The sequence below is a fragment of the Nelumbo lutea genome, chromosome 8 (genome assembly GCF_056320005.1).
Source record: "Nelumbo lutea isolate HS-2025 chromosome 8, American lotus-T2T, whole genome shotgun sequence".
In the NCBI taxonomy this organism is placed as follows: domain Eukaryota; kingdom Viridiplantae; phylum Streptophyta; class Magnoliopsida; order Proteales; family Nelumbonaceae; genus Nelumbo; species Nelumbo lutea.
The window spans coordinates 10,141,184-10,157,306 of record NC_142691.1 but is presented as its reverse complement, the minus strand read 5'-3'; the positions used below and the strand labels follow the sequence as shown (position 1 = coordinate 10,157,306).

Below are 16,123 nucleotides of genomic sequence, written 5' to 3'. Positions count from 1 at the left end.
TGAAGGGGTGTTTATATTGAAGATTTAATAATGAACTTACATAAAAGAAAAAAAAAAACAATAAATTAACCAGTAGGTCACAACTCACAAGTGCTTCAAGTATGTTTTATCTCAACTTTGTCTTTGGGTATGATGTGAACCCAAGGTGATGTTGTTTCTTGGTGAATGGTGAAGTTACAGCCTATTCTTGGTTTATTTCAGTAGTGTGGCGCCTGCCTGTCATTGCCATTCTTGGTCTTAAATCTGTGGTGACCATGATAGAAGAATTACGTTTATAGAAAAGATTAGAAAAAAGTTACACAAAGGGTTTAACAGTAGAGGGTGGGAACTGAAAAGTCAAAGGTCAAAGATGGAAGAAACGTAGGAATAGGATAAGAAGTTTTAGTATGGTACGCCGGTGGCTATACCTGCTTTTGATGAGGGCAATTCATTAGGGTTTAATTATTGTCTACTATATAATTTCTATACTATGATTTTAATTGAAAAAGGTAAAAATTTAAATATATTAAGCAGGATAGTAGATAGTGGATAGGGAGTAAAAGGATTTAGGCTGCCTTTGGAAACGATGCAAATGGAGTGTAATTCCGGCTTCAGTGTAAATTTATACTCTGGTTCATTTTTGCCTGTATTTGGCAAAATTACATTTATGGTTTATGCATTGAGAAATGACAAAAAATACATTTTTCAATGCATATTTACATTAATAATAGGGAGAATGACCAATCAGCCTGGCTCAGAATTCTTTAGGCCCACCATACAGGGGGGATGAATCCTGACTGTAGATTGATACCAAATCCACAGGCAGAATGCGGTTTATAGGGAGACTACTAGTAGACTATGGGGGGTTGTAATTCAGAATTCTGCAGTGAGTTGCAAATGTAAAAGTACATTATTACAAAAGGAGTAAATTTGCATTCAAGTGAACTTTTGATAAAAAAAAAAAAAGGCATATATTCTATTAGAATTGGTGTTTGCATCCATTACAACTAAAAATCTGTTTGATAAGAAAATAAATTTGTCAATGCAAAACTAACCCAACTTTATAATTTCTATGAACCATTTTACACTCCACATATTTGTATTGTTCCGAAATGCAGCCTAAGGGATTTTATAGGGGATGTATCAAATTATCAATATTTACGATATGGACCAATACTTTGATTAAGTATTGGTAAGCATCAAAATATCAAATTGATACATGGCCGATACTATGTTGATATTGCAGATACAAGTGGATCTGCACAAAAGCTGCGCAATTCCACCCATGCAATGTACACACAATGTCAAATTTCAATGCATATCAGCTGATACGCATCCATATTTTAGATATTGGTTCTTTTAAGCCACCCCTATTGTTAATTAAAATTAGCATTAACTAAGCATGCATATAGATAGATCAATAGATATAATATTTTAATCCTTCTACAATTTCCCATCACTTTCCAATTATATCTAAAATTATTATACATTTGTTTTTTCAAGAATGAAACCTAGACAGGACGCAATTTGTGAGAGGCCTTCCCTTTCTTTCAATTTTTTCTTATTGAAATATCAATATATTGTTATAATGAGGCTAGCGCATGTGGAGAAAATCCAATTCACAAATCAATGTTCCCATGCCCAAGATACACTTCGGAAATGTTGAAAAAATGATAGAAATAAAGCATACATGCATATCTTAGAAAAACCGATATAATTCTTACTAAACTTTTAGAATGTTGGCTTTAATAACCATACATTTTTGAAATTTTTTGGTAGATAGAGACTAAAAGAGAATCTCTCTAAAGTTAAAATTTAGAGCATATGTTCAAATCTTCTCACCTGCAATACTACGATTAGTGTCGACTAAACACTACAATGAAAAAGGAAAAAAGAAAAACAATATTGCCAACAAAATGCAGTGAATCATAATACCTCACAATCATTTAACTCCTAAGAATTCGTCATAAATACAAAGGAGTTAGCAACTAATATGGTGATCCCAACGAAAATTGACAGCTCTCAAATAAAGAAAAAGTACAAGAAAGTTAATTTCTAAGCCCACCTGACTACACCAACTCAGTCATAGAAGATAAAGGCCAAAAAGAACAAATAACGGTTTTTTTTTATTTCTTCATTAGAGGAGAACAAAAAGAAAAGCAACAAAAAAAAACCTCTTCCTACACGCCGAAAGAAGCCCATATGGGGTGAACAGTGATCATATCTTCGAACCAATGGGATAATGAATCTCCATATTAGTTGAGAAGACTTATTCCAATTTTGCTCTGTCCATTTCATTGATCGTTTCTTCAAGCTGTGGAGATATATGAGCATCAACAACATGACAAAGCATAAGCATGTCTTCAAAAAGCAGTGTTTGAGCACAGTAACAACGAGTGAAAAGCTTAAACAGAGACTTACCTTGACAATCTGACGCAAGAAGTAATCACCATACCGCTTTGCTGACTTAGACTCCACAACATGTATCATGTCCTACATTAATAGATATATGAATTCCATGAACAGTTTCCCATGATGATTCGTGCAATACTAGCATAGCATAACTCAGGAGGGGCACAACTATCAAATTAAGTATTAATTAGTTTAGCTTCTGAACTTTTTTGCTTCATGGGCGTGCCTGTGTAGCTGGTAATGTCTTCAACCCATTGTTGACCCAGTAGCTGGTCAGACCAGTGACCCGGTTACAATACTGGTTTGGGTCAAGCTCCAACTTGCCATTTACAAAATACCATTGACTTGGTCAATTAGACCCACTTTGTTAAACAGTTGACCTGTCTGCCCATTCAGTGGGATATTGGGTGCTTGTAATATGTTGTTTTTCTTCCTTTGAAAATCTCTTTATGTTGACTCTTTTTTAATGAATCATCAATCATCATTATGATTTGACTCATTGACCCAGATGATTGAAACACTAACCTATTGACCCAGAGAGGAGAATGGTTCAAGCTAGGTGTGATCATGGCCCAAGTCCAGGCCAGGTTCCGAGCCAATCACTTTAAATATAAAAATATATAATATAATGTTTTATAGTACACGACATAATATATGTTCAAAAAATTTATGTTATACATTATATACTATAAAGTTTTTTTGAGAAAACAATATAAAGTATTATATATAATGTATTGCAAGTGTCATATTATAAGATTTTTATATGTGATACAAAATATAAGATACTTTAACACTTAAACACACACACACACACACACACACACGTGAGAAGGCTAGGCCTGGACACAACCTAGGCCAAAGCCCAGATATTTCCAGGCTGGGCCACGCCAGGCTATAAAGGATTACCCCTAATTCAAGCTCTGGGTTGGAGTTTAAAACACTATTGCTGCAAAATCATGCTTACATAAAGGAAAGCCACGCCAGGCTATAAAGGATTACCCCTAATTCAAGCTCTGGGTTGGAGTTTAAAACACTATTGCTGCAAAATCATGCTTACATAAAGGAAAGACACGTTATTACATCAACACAACACAATAGATCAATGCAGTTCATGATCCTTGGGTTCCATGGCTTTCAGATACTAAACCAAAGCTTAGGCTATGTTTGGTTTGAAGGAAAAGGTTAGGAAAGGAAGGGAAAGCTTAAGGTAAGTGGTATATAATGTCAAAAGTAAAAGATTTTATTAAAGAGGATGGAAGTTGGAATATGGAAAGTATGGAACTTTTCTTTGAGGGATCTTCAGTGAGGGCCATTGTTAACATTCCTTTGAGTGGGATGGAAAGGGAGGACAGGCTTCTCTGGAAGCATACCTCGAACAGTGAGTTCACTGTTCGATCAGCCTACAGACAGTTAAGCAGCCCAGCTTGTGAATCATCCAATTCACAGGTCATATGGAATAAAATCTGGGAGCTGAAAGTCCCTTACAGATGCCAAATCATAGTTTGGAAATACTATTTACAGGCAGTCAAAACAAAAACAGCTTGTTGGGTCAGAAGGAGAGAGGAGGATACAAAATGTACTTTTTGTAATATAGCTCCTGAATCACAAGAACACCTCTTCTTCAAATGTAGGTTCTCTAAAGCAGTTTGGATTCAAGCCCAGGTGGGCCTAAATCCAGATTTATATCGAGCATCAAATAACCCAGATTTGTTGCACTGGTGGGATACACATAATCCTATATCAGGGCCAATGAGAAAAATTTTTGAAGGAAGACTGGTGGCTATCCTAAGGAGTTTATGGTATGAGAGGAACGAAATGTTGTTTAGAAAGAAAAAGCGAGACCCAATGGATGTTGGTAGAAGAGCAGACAGCTGCTGCCCTCTCAAAACAATGAACATGTTCAATCTGTTCAAATTCAGTCGGAACCACAATTCAGATGGTTTCACAGTGATTAGAAGTCATTTGTGATAGTGGATGGCTCTTGGCACTCAAACACACACAAAGCAGTTACAGGTTCGATAATTGTTTAACCTCTGATGAATAATTTTTTGCAGAAGGACAACCTTGCATGGCAAGCTCCTCAATCGAAGCTTGTGAAAGACAGAGTAGTCCTGGACTGGAAACCTCCTCAATCAAACAGAATAAAGCTTAATTTTGATGGAAGCTCTTTAGGAAATCCTGGGCTGTCAGGAATAGGAGTTTTTAGGAATGAAGCAGGGAAAGTGGTAACATTATTCTCAGAACCGATAGGAGTAGGGGATTCGGCAAGAGCAGAAATATTGGCCTTACTTCAAGGCCTGAAACTAGCAAAGCAGTGGGGTTTTAAGAACATAGAAATAGAAGGTTATTCAAAATTAGTAATTTCCCGGATGGATGACAACAATCTAGGTGTGTGGAAGTTCAGACATCTAATAAGAGAAATAAAGAACTTAGCTAAGGATCTTGAGGCAAGCTTCAAATGGGTAAAGAGAATAGCAAATGGGATGGTCAACACATTCGCGAAGTAAGGTGTACATAGGCATCAACTATTCTGGGCAGGCATTGGATAGCCTTGTAAATTGGAAAAAGGTGTTCCTCAATTTTTAATCTGATCTGAATCTGTAAACTCTTTTCTCATAATGAAGTGAAATACCCTTGAATACTAATAAAAAAAGCACCTCAATCGAAGCTGAATACTGGGCAGTAATCAGAGGATTGAGAGAACCTATTTTGACAGGAAACACAAGTGCTATCTTATTTTCTGATGCTAAAGCAGTGTTGGCCAAGTTGAAAGGAACCCAGGAAACCATTACGTGGAGAGAAAGACCCCTTTTGGATCATATACATTATCTTATCAGTCTTTTTGTGAATATATCTGTAACCTATGTAGATAGAGAAATGTGGTAGTTATTCCCCATAGGCTAACAAAGCAAGCTAGACTGTTAAACTCAGTGGTTACTTATGTATATCACCCCCCCATCTTTTTTGTATCTTCGGCTAACTGTAGGAGAGGTCAGCAGATGTATCCTTGATGTTTTTTAGTGGCTCCTTCCTTTGACTAAAAAAAATAAAAATAAATAAATAAAACAGCAAGGTTGAATGCATAGAAATGAGTGCATACATCGTTAATGTAGAAGTCCACATCGGCATTGGAGAAAATCTTTCCTTCACTGTCTACAGCATGTGTCTTGTGCTTGTAGGTCAGTAAGATTGTCCTGCAAATTTGCAAACCACAATAGTATAGCTTAGAACATCATAAAAATAGTGAAAATAATAGAATAGGTGTAACAGAATTTTTCACCCAATACCAACCTTAAAGTAGGTTCATCTACTTCCATGTAAGTTGCAAGTTTCCCAATTGAGATGGTAGAGTACAACTTCAAGAAGGTCCGAATACCTGACAATAATTGTTGTTGCTTGACTTCATAAAGGAACAGCTTCAACTGTAGTCTATAAGCATCCTGCAAACAAAGAAGAAAACGCCATTTATAACAGATGATTATTTGGATGGAACAAGAAAATGGTACTCCAGTTTTTTTTATCAGCAAAATGGTACTCTAGTTTTTTTATCAGAAAAGCGGTACCCTAGCTATCAACTAAGTCTCAAAAATAAAAATGGTCGGATAGCATGTCAACTATATCAGCCTCTAGTAATCACCCTATCCAAACCCTGGTAACCACAAGGATCTGCCAGTGGTTGGGGTTTAAATAAATTCAAAATCAAATCAAACATCTGCATCAATGTACATGCAGCATACTTTACTAAAAATAAAAAGCAACCTCAACCTCACTAATAAGGGTAATTACCCAATATTGGTAATGGCTATATACCTAGTCTTGGGAGCAATAAGCATAAAATAGTCATTTTCAAAAAGCAGACTCATTATCTAGCTGTTTAATTCAGTGTTGTTGCTAACTTATGTACTACACCAAACCATCCTACACTGCTGACTACAGGGATGTGCCAGTTGTTGAGTCGAGAAAAGATTTCAATCTGAAAAACTTGTGACCAATTGACCATAGTTGGCAAGACAAGTTAAAGAATCAATTTAGAAGTTTGGTAGCTTAGAAGATTAAAAATCAATTTGTCTAGAAATTTAGAGAAAACAGTTGTGTTGGATGCCAAATTGAAGGCAATAAACCCATGATGTTAAGTTTCAATGAGAATAAGCAATAATGTTTATAAGAACTAAAGGCAGAGATGCCAGGGAGCCATGCTAAAAATAATAGGAACTTAATGCAATATACTATAAAATCTGGCTCCAAGGAACTCAACTGAGCAGCTGCATTTGTATGATACAAGCAATTATGTCAAGAACTGTATTATTTATATCACAACAGCAGAACAAAGAAATTGATAGCATAATAATCTGACCAATAAATCAGCAAGTTGAAGGAATCCATGTTGAGAAAAGGTTACATAAGGTAGTACCTGGTTGTAATTTACAAGAGGCTCCTCATAAATAGGAGCTGATGGGGTTATGAATTTCGGACATGCATATGAAAAAAGCTCATCATAGAGAGCAAACGCCTCCTCATCGTATCTCTGCATCCTAAGCATTTTCTCACCATACTTCTCCCTCAATTGATTGTTTACATTTTCCTCAACAAGCTTTACTTGCGGACAGAGAGAAAGACATATTGCCAGCAAGGCATACATCTGCTCATTCTTCTTTAATATCTGCTCATATTGTGGAGATTTCTGATGGTATTGCTTGGTCATATAAATGTACAAGAGAATTTTATTAAATTCACGTATTGCATCCACATACCTGTGAAACACTAATAAATAAGTTAGTGCTAGATCAACCAGAAAAAAGTGTTCATCATCATGATCATAGAGGATGTTGAATTGCTGATGATGATGGTAATGAAACAAACTGATAAAAGTATTCATCACATCGAAAAACATCCATTGGGTAAAAGGAATCTCGAACCTTTTATAGTCTAATTAATGTTTCAAAAGTGGAACCAGGGCTTCCAGAACAAATAGATCATTAAGATGGATTCCAAGGTCAGTCAACCTCACTACTGATAACCATGTTTTAAAATGCATGAGGAGAATACACCGGGAGGCATGCCTGCAGGCAAGTTGTTCAAAAAGCGCCCCGAGGCATGGATAGGGTGCTAACCAGGTTGGCATGAGTTAGCATTTTACACTGCTTCATGCATGGCCCTTTGAGCCAGGCCCATTCAAATTTTGACAAAGCTCAACCCAAGCCTGCCAAAATTGCACCCTTAGGTGTGGATGCCTCAAACACTTGCATGAGACATACCTCTGGCACCTCATCTGCACCTCAAGAAAAAAAGAAAAAAAAAAAAAAGAAGATAACATCTCCTTCCTCTTTTTGAGGAGGCTCGGGCCTCCTTGCGCAGTGGAGGCTCACGGCTCTTGCATTCTGAACCACACACCTGACGCCTTCATGTAGTGGAATACCTTGCATCATGCCTATGCATGGGAATGCAATATTTTTCTCTTGTTGTCATCTACATTTAATCTTCCAGCCAATAAAAGGGGGAGTGAAACGGATGGGTGAACCGATCACACCATGATCAAGTTATCTTTCAGCTTTTTTTTGTTTTTTCTTGAGAAGGCAAGGTAAAAATTTTATTGATAAAATATGAAAAAGTTACAACTACTTCCTGAAGCCCCACACCTTGTAAGAGGGCAAATTACAGACTACGAATAGACTGAGTACAAAGCAGCTGAAATACATTCTGAGATTTAAACTCAGGGGAGGCAGACAACCAGGAAACAAGTTTAAACACGGCAGTCTGAATTAAGTCCTCCAGACTTCTCACTTTGTTGCAGAAAATCCTGTTGTTTCTTTCAGTACATAAGGCCACCAAAACAGCCACAAAGATGGTTCTCCAGATCAGATTACCTTTCCTCTTCAGGCCAGGTAGTTTCCAGCAGCATAAAAGATCCTTGACAGATCCAGGCATGACCCAACAGACCCCAGCCGCCTTGAGAAAGTGCTCCCAAACTCATGCAGAGGTTGAGCAGTGGGTGCCCAGGTGATCAGCTGTCTCTGGCAAGAGCCCACATATGCCACAATTTAGATCTGAAACCTGGACCCCTCTCCTAACCAAATTAGTCCTCAACAAGCACTTATTAAGGGTCATCACCCAAACCAGAAAATTATGTTTAGATGGGCTGACAGTGTTCCACACCTGCTTACTTGGGAAATCAGATGTGTTTGATCTACTCAGTTTTGAAGCCCAAGGATTTAACAGTAAAAACACCATCCACACTCCATCTCCACCTCCATTCATCCTCCAGATTAACTGATATAGCTTGCCTCTGTAACAGTTGCAGAAGATCCAACAGCTGATTGATCTCCCAATCAAAAAGGTTTCGTCTGAAGAGCGGGCACCAAGAGATTGATTCCCCAACCACCTCATAAAAATCAGCAACTGAACTTCAGGGCTTTGGGCACATTGAAAAAGTAGAGGATAAGCTTCAGCAAGGGGAATGTCTAAACACCAGGAGTCCTTCCAAAATTTCAACCTATCTCCCCTACCAATCTTGAGAGGTAGGCCATCAGAGAAAACCAGAAAGTATTTCATGATACTTTCCAAAGAGAGCACCCCCAGCTCTGAAAAGGATCCAAGGATTTCCAATGGCGTCAGTACAACCCATATTTAGATGCAAATTAAGGTCCTCTACCAGGTAGTCCTCCACACTAAACCTCCAAAGCCATTTGCTGAGAAGAGAAGAGTTAAAAGCCTTCAACTTCCTTATTCCCAAGCCTCCATCCTCCATGGGGAGGCAAACCTGATCCCACTTAACAAGATGGATTTTTCTTTCTTCCTCCCAGCCTCTCCACAGAAAATTCCTCTAACGGGACTCCAACTTCCTTGCTATTTTAGAAGGGTCCAAACAGTCAACTTGGCCCACTGGAAATAAAACACTCTTCCCCAAGTTTACTTTGAGTCCAGATGCCACTTGAAACCAGCTTAGGATCACAAGCATACTCTCCAACTGATCCCACGAAGCATCAATAAAACACAAAGTATCATCCGCAAACTGTAACATGTACACCTCCCCCCCCCCCGGTTGATTTCAAAGCCCTCCCACTGACCATCAGAAACAACCTTACTGAACTGAAACAGCACCTCCATAAGACATATAAAGAGCAAGGGAGAACCTCTGAACTATCATATCCTAAAGCTTTGAGCTACCCATTTCAAAATACAGGTTGGCATATATAGTTGAAATTGACCTGTAAACAGGTCATACTTGGTTTGGACTAACCTTTGAACCATCATATCCTAAAGCCACTGAAAAGTCGATACATACAAATTGTAACTGCCAAAAACATAAGAACTGTTCTATAAAGTGTTGCTAATTTGGAAAGGCAACAATCAATCATTTTGGCCTCCTAATGCTATGCATTGACTAGTCAACTCCAACAGATTTTTTTGAGAGCGTCAAGTATAATTGTATTAATTTAAAAGTACAAGTAAAAGATCCCTTGTTCTAAGAGCATCTGTACAAGTATAACCAGGAGAACCTCAAAAAAAAAAAGTTCACTTTCAAAAATGGAGCAGTCAAGAATATCATCTTTGAAAGCATGATGTACAGACAACCAGCTCCTAATGGCATCTAAAGCATGATTAATGACTTTAACTGGAGAAGAAACTGTGTTCTTGAATATTTTGTTGTGCCTCTCACTCCATAAGGCCCAAAAAACTGCCTAAGAAATAGATGACCAACAAGCTTTCACCTTCTTGGATATGCCAGAAATGTACCATTCTTCCAGAAGACCTTTCACTGAAGCAGGCATTCACAAACTCGGGTTTAGGGCCTTTAAAAAGTGATTCTGCACTTCTGTGCTAAAATTGCAATATATAAAACAGGTGGTTAGAAGACTCAACTTCCACATTGCAGAAACAGAAACTCAAATCATTGCAGATAAAACTCTTAGCAATTCTTTGGATAGACATCTGTCCCAGGCTGCTACCGAAACAAAAAACTTGTTTTTTGGAGGAGCCACTGTCCCCCAAATGGCCTTGCTAGGAAAAGAGAGCATTTGATCTCCCACAAGATTATTATAAAGAGACTTAACAGAAAAGTTGCCCAACTTGTTCCATTTCCAAAATCTAGCATCTTGAGCTCACAAGTCTAAATGCAGGTTTTGTAGCAAGTTAAGAAAGCCTGCTACCAATTGAAGCTCCAAATGGTTAAAACTTCTGAAGGAAGGAATCCAGCAGGTGCTGTTACCATCTTGTGTGAAAGAATCTGCTACCAGGACTTCCTTGTCAACTGCTAGACTGAACAAAGCTGGAAAAAAATCTTTTAAGGTTCTCTCTCCTGTCCAGGGATCGAAACAGAATGTTAGTCTTCTCCCATTTCCAGGCTTGTAACAAATTCCCCTGCAAAGAGTGAGAAAGCTGTGCAAATTCCTGTCCAAACACCACATCCATAAGAGGCTTGGGGAAAACCTGCATCCCATCCATTGCTCCTTAGACCATATTTCTCTGCTGTTGTTTCCCTCCACACTCTACAGATTATCTGGTTCAGAAGAGAACCTCCAGAACCAACTACACAATAAAGCAAGATTGGAGCCAACAGATTTTGACTAGTCCACCAAAAAAATATGTGCAAAAGTCAAGACAATGAAGTAATCTCATATTAAGATGCCAGTTAACCCTCTGACCCTCATATCACAGGCAAACACATCATAGGTTTTAACCAGTCAGTGGATGATACAATTGGTATGGTCCTCAACTACTAGTCAGTTGGCTGGTCATTAATTAGTCATTGCTTTGATAGTGTAGGTTTAACAGTTTAAAGAATTTATCTTTCTAATACCCATATCTCTTTTTTTCTTTTAATTGTACAGTAAGGAGAAAAAATAAGAGATTGCTCAAGAAAGATTGGAAATAAGAGGAAGGTGAGGGACAGAAGAGAAGGGTGAGAAAGAGAAGGAATGACAAATGGAGGGGAAGCCTTTCCATTAGACAAGCTTTGATTTGATGGTGAGCTCTATAGTAAAGAAATAGATTAATCAATCTACCTCCTCCGAACTCCTTTCATCAGTCCTTGGTTCACCCAAGCCATTTCCTATAGTTTTTAAGTTCCTAAGCAGCTACATTGTTGAAGAGGAAGAAATGGTCGGAAAAGAAATGGGTTGAAAACCCAAAAAATTCCTAAACTTGAGCAGAGATATTTACTCTCTATTTACAGGTACAAAAAAGGAATAAAACAAAGAGACAAAATATATGTAGATTAGAATATTCTGGTTTAACCCTGTTAGTTTTTGAGAGAAGTATAATAACATTAATGAGAAAAAACATGAACAACAAGCTGTTGTACACAGAATTTTACAATCACTGCCCATGCAGTCCTACACCCTCCAACCCTGCTAAACAAAACGATTATCATATAAATCAATCCTTAACACTTTGCTCACAGAAATCCAAGAAAACATTTTTCTCAAAATTTTCTGAAACACCAAGTCAGTAGAGCTACTTTTGTGCTTGAATATCCCTGCATTTCCCTCCTGCCAAATGCACCCAAAAAAATGCTGTATGCCAACTTTCCCTCTTGGATAATACTCCAACTCTCCAGACTTTTAGAAAATTCATCACCAATACTACCAACAACTCTTCACCAAAAACAAACTCCAGATTTTTTATCATATCTCGGCAGAAAACCTACAATGCAGCAGCAGATGATTTATTGATTCAGCTTGTTCCTCACAGAGGACACAATTTGTGGAAGAAAATTGTATACCCTTCCTTAACAAATTACCACTAGTTACAATTCAGTTCAAGTAGGGATTCCAAACAAAAAAGGCTACCTTTGTAGGTACGCTCTTGCACCAAACAATCTTAACCAGGATTGGTTGTTCCTCCAACCTAGAAATAAAGTTGACCTGGTTTAACCCTGTTATATGTTTCCTTATTTTTCCTATTTCCCATTAATTGTTGGCTGACTCTTAATTAGGTTTAGAAAAAAGCCCAAGTAGGTTCAGAAAAATCCCATCCTTCTAGGAAACTATGATACCAGGGTAGCTGTTCAAGCCTACAAGGATGTTGAATTGTATAGGATACCTGGAATATTTGTCAAATTTCATTTCCTACACCATATCCAACCAGCGCCCTTGCCATATCTGGGTAACATAGCTAGGAATTAAATTTTTTCCCCCAAAATAATTGGAAAATAGTATGTGAGTTCACAACCACAAGGAATGTTCCATGGAAGATGAATTCTAGATGGGGTTCTCATTGTAAATTTGTAAATTGAATCAAGAAGGATGGTTTACACAGTGTCCTATGAAAAGTTTATATGGAGAAGACATATAATCACTTGCATTGAGGTTTTCTTCAGTATGCATCAACAATCAGTTTTGGAAGCAAATGGAGGAACTAAATTCAAGTAAGCACCCAGACAAAGAAGTTATCAATTCTAATAAATAGTGCAGCCTATTAATATTTCAAAAGCTTGAAAGGACTTTGACAAGGAAACCTATATCTCCCTGCTATTTATGTATGTAACAGTACCACTGTAACTAGCTCTTGCGAGATTAACCAATAAACATAAAGAACATGTCAAAATTCAATCAACCTGAGGTCCTGAAAAATGACACAAATAAAGTAAGTCAGATGCAACTCACCTTCGCAACATGAGGTTGGCAAATCCATAATGATATATGGTAGTAATATGGCTTCCAATAACAATGGTGTAAACACCTGATTGACTGATGTCAATGGGAAGTAAACACTTCAAACCAGTGTGATAATCACCCAGAAGACAATGAACTCGCAGCAATCCGATCATGCTAAAATAACCCAGCACCTTCAAAACATTACTCCCACCACTGTAGTCATACCCATCAGTAGCAGTGAATTGTTCCAAACCCTCTTTCTCCTGCTCCAAGATCTGGATGATCATGGACTTCTCCACAAGTGCTTGCAAGTAATTGAGCACACCATAAACATTCCATGCCTGTTAAAAACCACTAATTAGTACGGTCAATCGTCAATGAATAGTTGGTATTCTCACAACTTGGACTTCGTCTATTTACTTAACTGGTAGAGTAAAGCAATAAGCATATCACATGCATTTTCAAGCATTCACTCATGCACATTGGCAAAAACTGAATTACCCAAACCAGCACTAACGTGCCACTTAGATGAGACAGAAAGAAGAAAGACAAGAAATTGATCTCGTAATAATCAATCAGAAACAGGTGGAGAAAGTATATATTCTCCTAATGACCAAAAAAATCACATAAAAATGCTTAGAAACGCAAACTAAAATTCATCTACAAGCGAGGGAGTGTTCGCCAACGTGAATGTTTTTTTCTAAAACAAGAACAACTGCTATGTCAGCAAAAAGAATACATTTTTGCTAATGTGGTAATTGTTTTTGTTTTAGAAAGCAAACTCGTTCACATTGGCGAACACCCCCTGAACCACTAAATTAAATGTATTTTCGTTAAAAAAAGTCCTCGTAATAATTAAATATACTCCAACTCACTAAACAAATAAGAAATGCGAAAATAGAACTGTATACAAAAAATTATCAACAATTCAGTGCCACTTCAACCAAAAAACATCAAAATATAGAACAAAGAAAAAAAGAAAAAAAATGACTAATTTTAATTTTCTATTCTAAGTCAGTCCAAGTGAACTAGCACCTGATCGTACTGTCTGAGAAGAGCAATCTCCTGCTCAGTCTTGTTCTTCATCTTTGCTCTGTACTGGCAATATGACTGGAACTGATAAACAAACTCATCCACCATATCCCACAGCCACTGATTCGGCAACTGCATATTCACCACCCCATGTAACACCACCTGAAATAGACTGCAGTAGTTGTCCCACGAATCGATCCTCTGCTTAGGCGTTGGTGCCAACCTCGCGTAAAGATGCCGAAACCACATCTCCTGATACAATAAGCAGAAGACGTGATCATTATCGACGTACGGGGCCACCGCATCGACCGACGGCCATGGACTCTCCTTGAACATTCGATCGCTTAACTTCTGAAACGAACCTTCGTACATCTGATGAATCTCGTACACATTCTTTTCTCTAATGTGCCTGTACAGGTGAACGACGAAGGTCTTCACTGCGTCCGGAACAAAGTTCGGGTCGTAACCCAGGTCCTGCGGCTGCTGCCTGTAACCTCCGCTCATGTCCTCATACCCAACCCCGTCATCGAAATCGTACGAGGTCGCCATGACTGCTCCTGTAACAGAAAAATTAGGGTTTTAACTCCTGTAGCAGTTGAAGCAGTCTCACAGTCACCGAATCGAAGAAGAAGATAGGGCTTTCGTTTCTTGAAGAAACTAAAACCCCTAGGCCCGAGGGAAGGGAGAAAGAGAGTCAGAACTTTTGTCTTGCCCTAAAAGTAATGTCTTGCAGATCAAACAGGTAATGGGCCTAGGTCTGATCATTGGACTGGGCCGGGCTGGGTTTGTAAGTGCAACAACTAATAAGAGTGTTTGGAGGTGCCCGTGACTGGCCCAGGCCCGAAAATTTATGTCTGGGCCGGGCCAAGCAGAACATTTCGGTTGCCTACACAAAGGAGTGGTTGTTTATTTAAAATGTGGTCATATAAAAATTAATCAAATTATGAAATATTTGGGGTTCAAAAAACTGTTTATTTTAAATCCTTTAATTTTATTGTAAAACAATATACCGAACTAAAATTTCAATTAAAAACCCTGTGTCATCTCATTAATATTCTTTGGGATAAATAACTCAATTTATTCATACTTGTTAAAGAAAGGATACAAGAGAGAGCTCTTTAAAATTCTAAGTTGGAGATGAACATGTCAAATGTACAAACATTTTTTTACAATTTTAAAACAAAAATAATAACTAAAAAACCTACAAGTATCGGCCAAATCGCCAATACAAGGTTGAGTAAATAGGCATGGGGATAGACTAAAATGTTGTAGATGTGAAATTCAACACATAACCAAGTTGTTGCTTCCCCGTTTGTATCCGATCACCGGTCTACAATAGTTAAAAAACTAATGAACTCGCTTTAAGTATATGGTTGTAGATCTCTTTTAACACCTACAATACAAGACCGAGCACATATTTAAGCCTAACGCCCCTAACTAATCGCCAAATCACAAGTCTAAGCCTAGGATATATACCCATCATAGATCTATATATATATATATATATAGAATGATTAATGAAACTTAAAAAAAAAAAAAAGGTTTCATATCTTTGTCTGTCATTCGGTCATCAATCAAAAATCCATAAACCATGGTGTATTCATTCTATATCTCTCTTTCCTTCCATCCATTCTTTCCCATCACAAAATATATAGATTACAAAATCATATTTTTTTTGTTTGTCATCTCCATATACCCCTCCCTAGACCTGTTCATAGGGCCGGGCTGGCCCCCGGACGGGCTTGAACAGGTATATGGGCCCGCAATAAATTCGAGTTGGACTCGGGATTTGCCAAAATAGCCCAGCCCGGCCCGACCTATAATTAAACTTAAAAATCCTAGTCGAATACCTCTCTTTTTTCACCTCTTTCCCTTATTTTTTCAGCCGAACCCTTCTTCTCCACATCCTTTTTCCCTTCTTTATATTCTTTTTTTAATGTAAATGAATTTTGAATTTATATTCTTTTTTTAATGTAAATAAATTCTAATTTATATTGATTATTGAATAGGGAAAAATTCTAATTTTTTTTATTTGGTCAAGCTTCAGACTTTTTATCAGGGCCCAAGTTGTAAGCCCGTTGGTCGGGCCAAGCTCGGGCTCGGGT

General features: G+C 37.8%; 1 protein-coding gene across 1 annotated transcript; it reads right to left on the bottom strand.

The window, feature by feature from the left end:
* Positions 1–1,901: 1,901 nt before the first annotated feature.
* Positions 1,902–14,794, bottom strand: LOC148842639 (uncharacterized). Its single transcript, XM_088959838.1, has 7 exons — positions 14,022–14,794; positions 12,996–13,327; positions 6,803–7,142; positions 5,683–5,831; positions 5,492–5,585; positions 2,401–2,472; positions 1,902–2,293 (listed from the first exon to the last, which is right to left on the bottom strand). Exons 1-7 carry the CDS (start codon positions 14,565–14,567, stop codon positions 2,249–2,251), a joined length of 1,578 nt encoding a protein of 525 aa, XP_088815964.1. The 5' UTR covers positions 14,568–14,794; the 3' UTR covers positions 1,902–2,248.
* Positions 14,795–16,123: the final 1,329 nt, after the last annotated feature.

What these genes read in the sequence shown, in the direction of transcription:
- LOC148842639 (XM_088959838.1), bottom strand. Translation starts at nt 14,567, where the DNA reads ATGGCGACCTCGTACGATTTCGATGACGGGGTTGGGTATGAGGACATG. An exon ending in CTCTTGTAAATTACAACCAG is followed by an intron (nt 5,832 to 6,802) that starts GTACTACCTTAT and finishes CTTTGTTTGCAG; the next exon opens with GATGCTTATAGACTACAGTT. An exon ending in GTAGATGAACCTACTTTAAG is followed by an intron (nt 5,586 to 5,682) that starts GTTGGTATTGGG and finishes GCAAATTTGCAG; the next exon opens with GACAATCTTACTGACCTACA.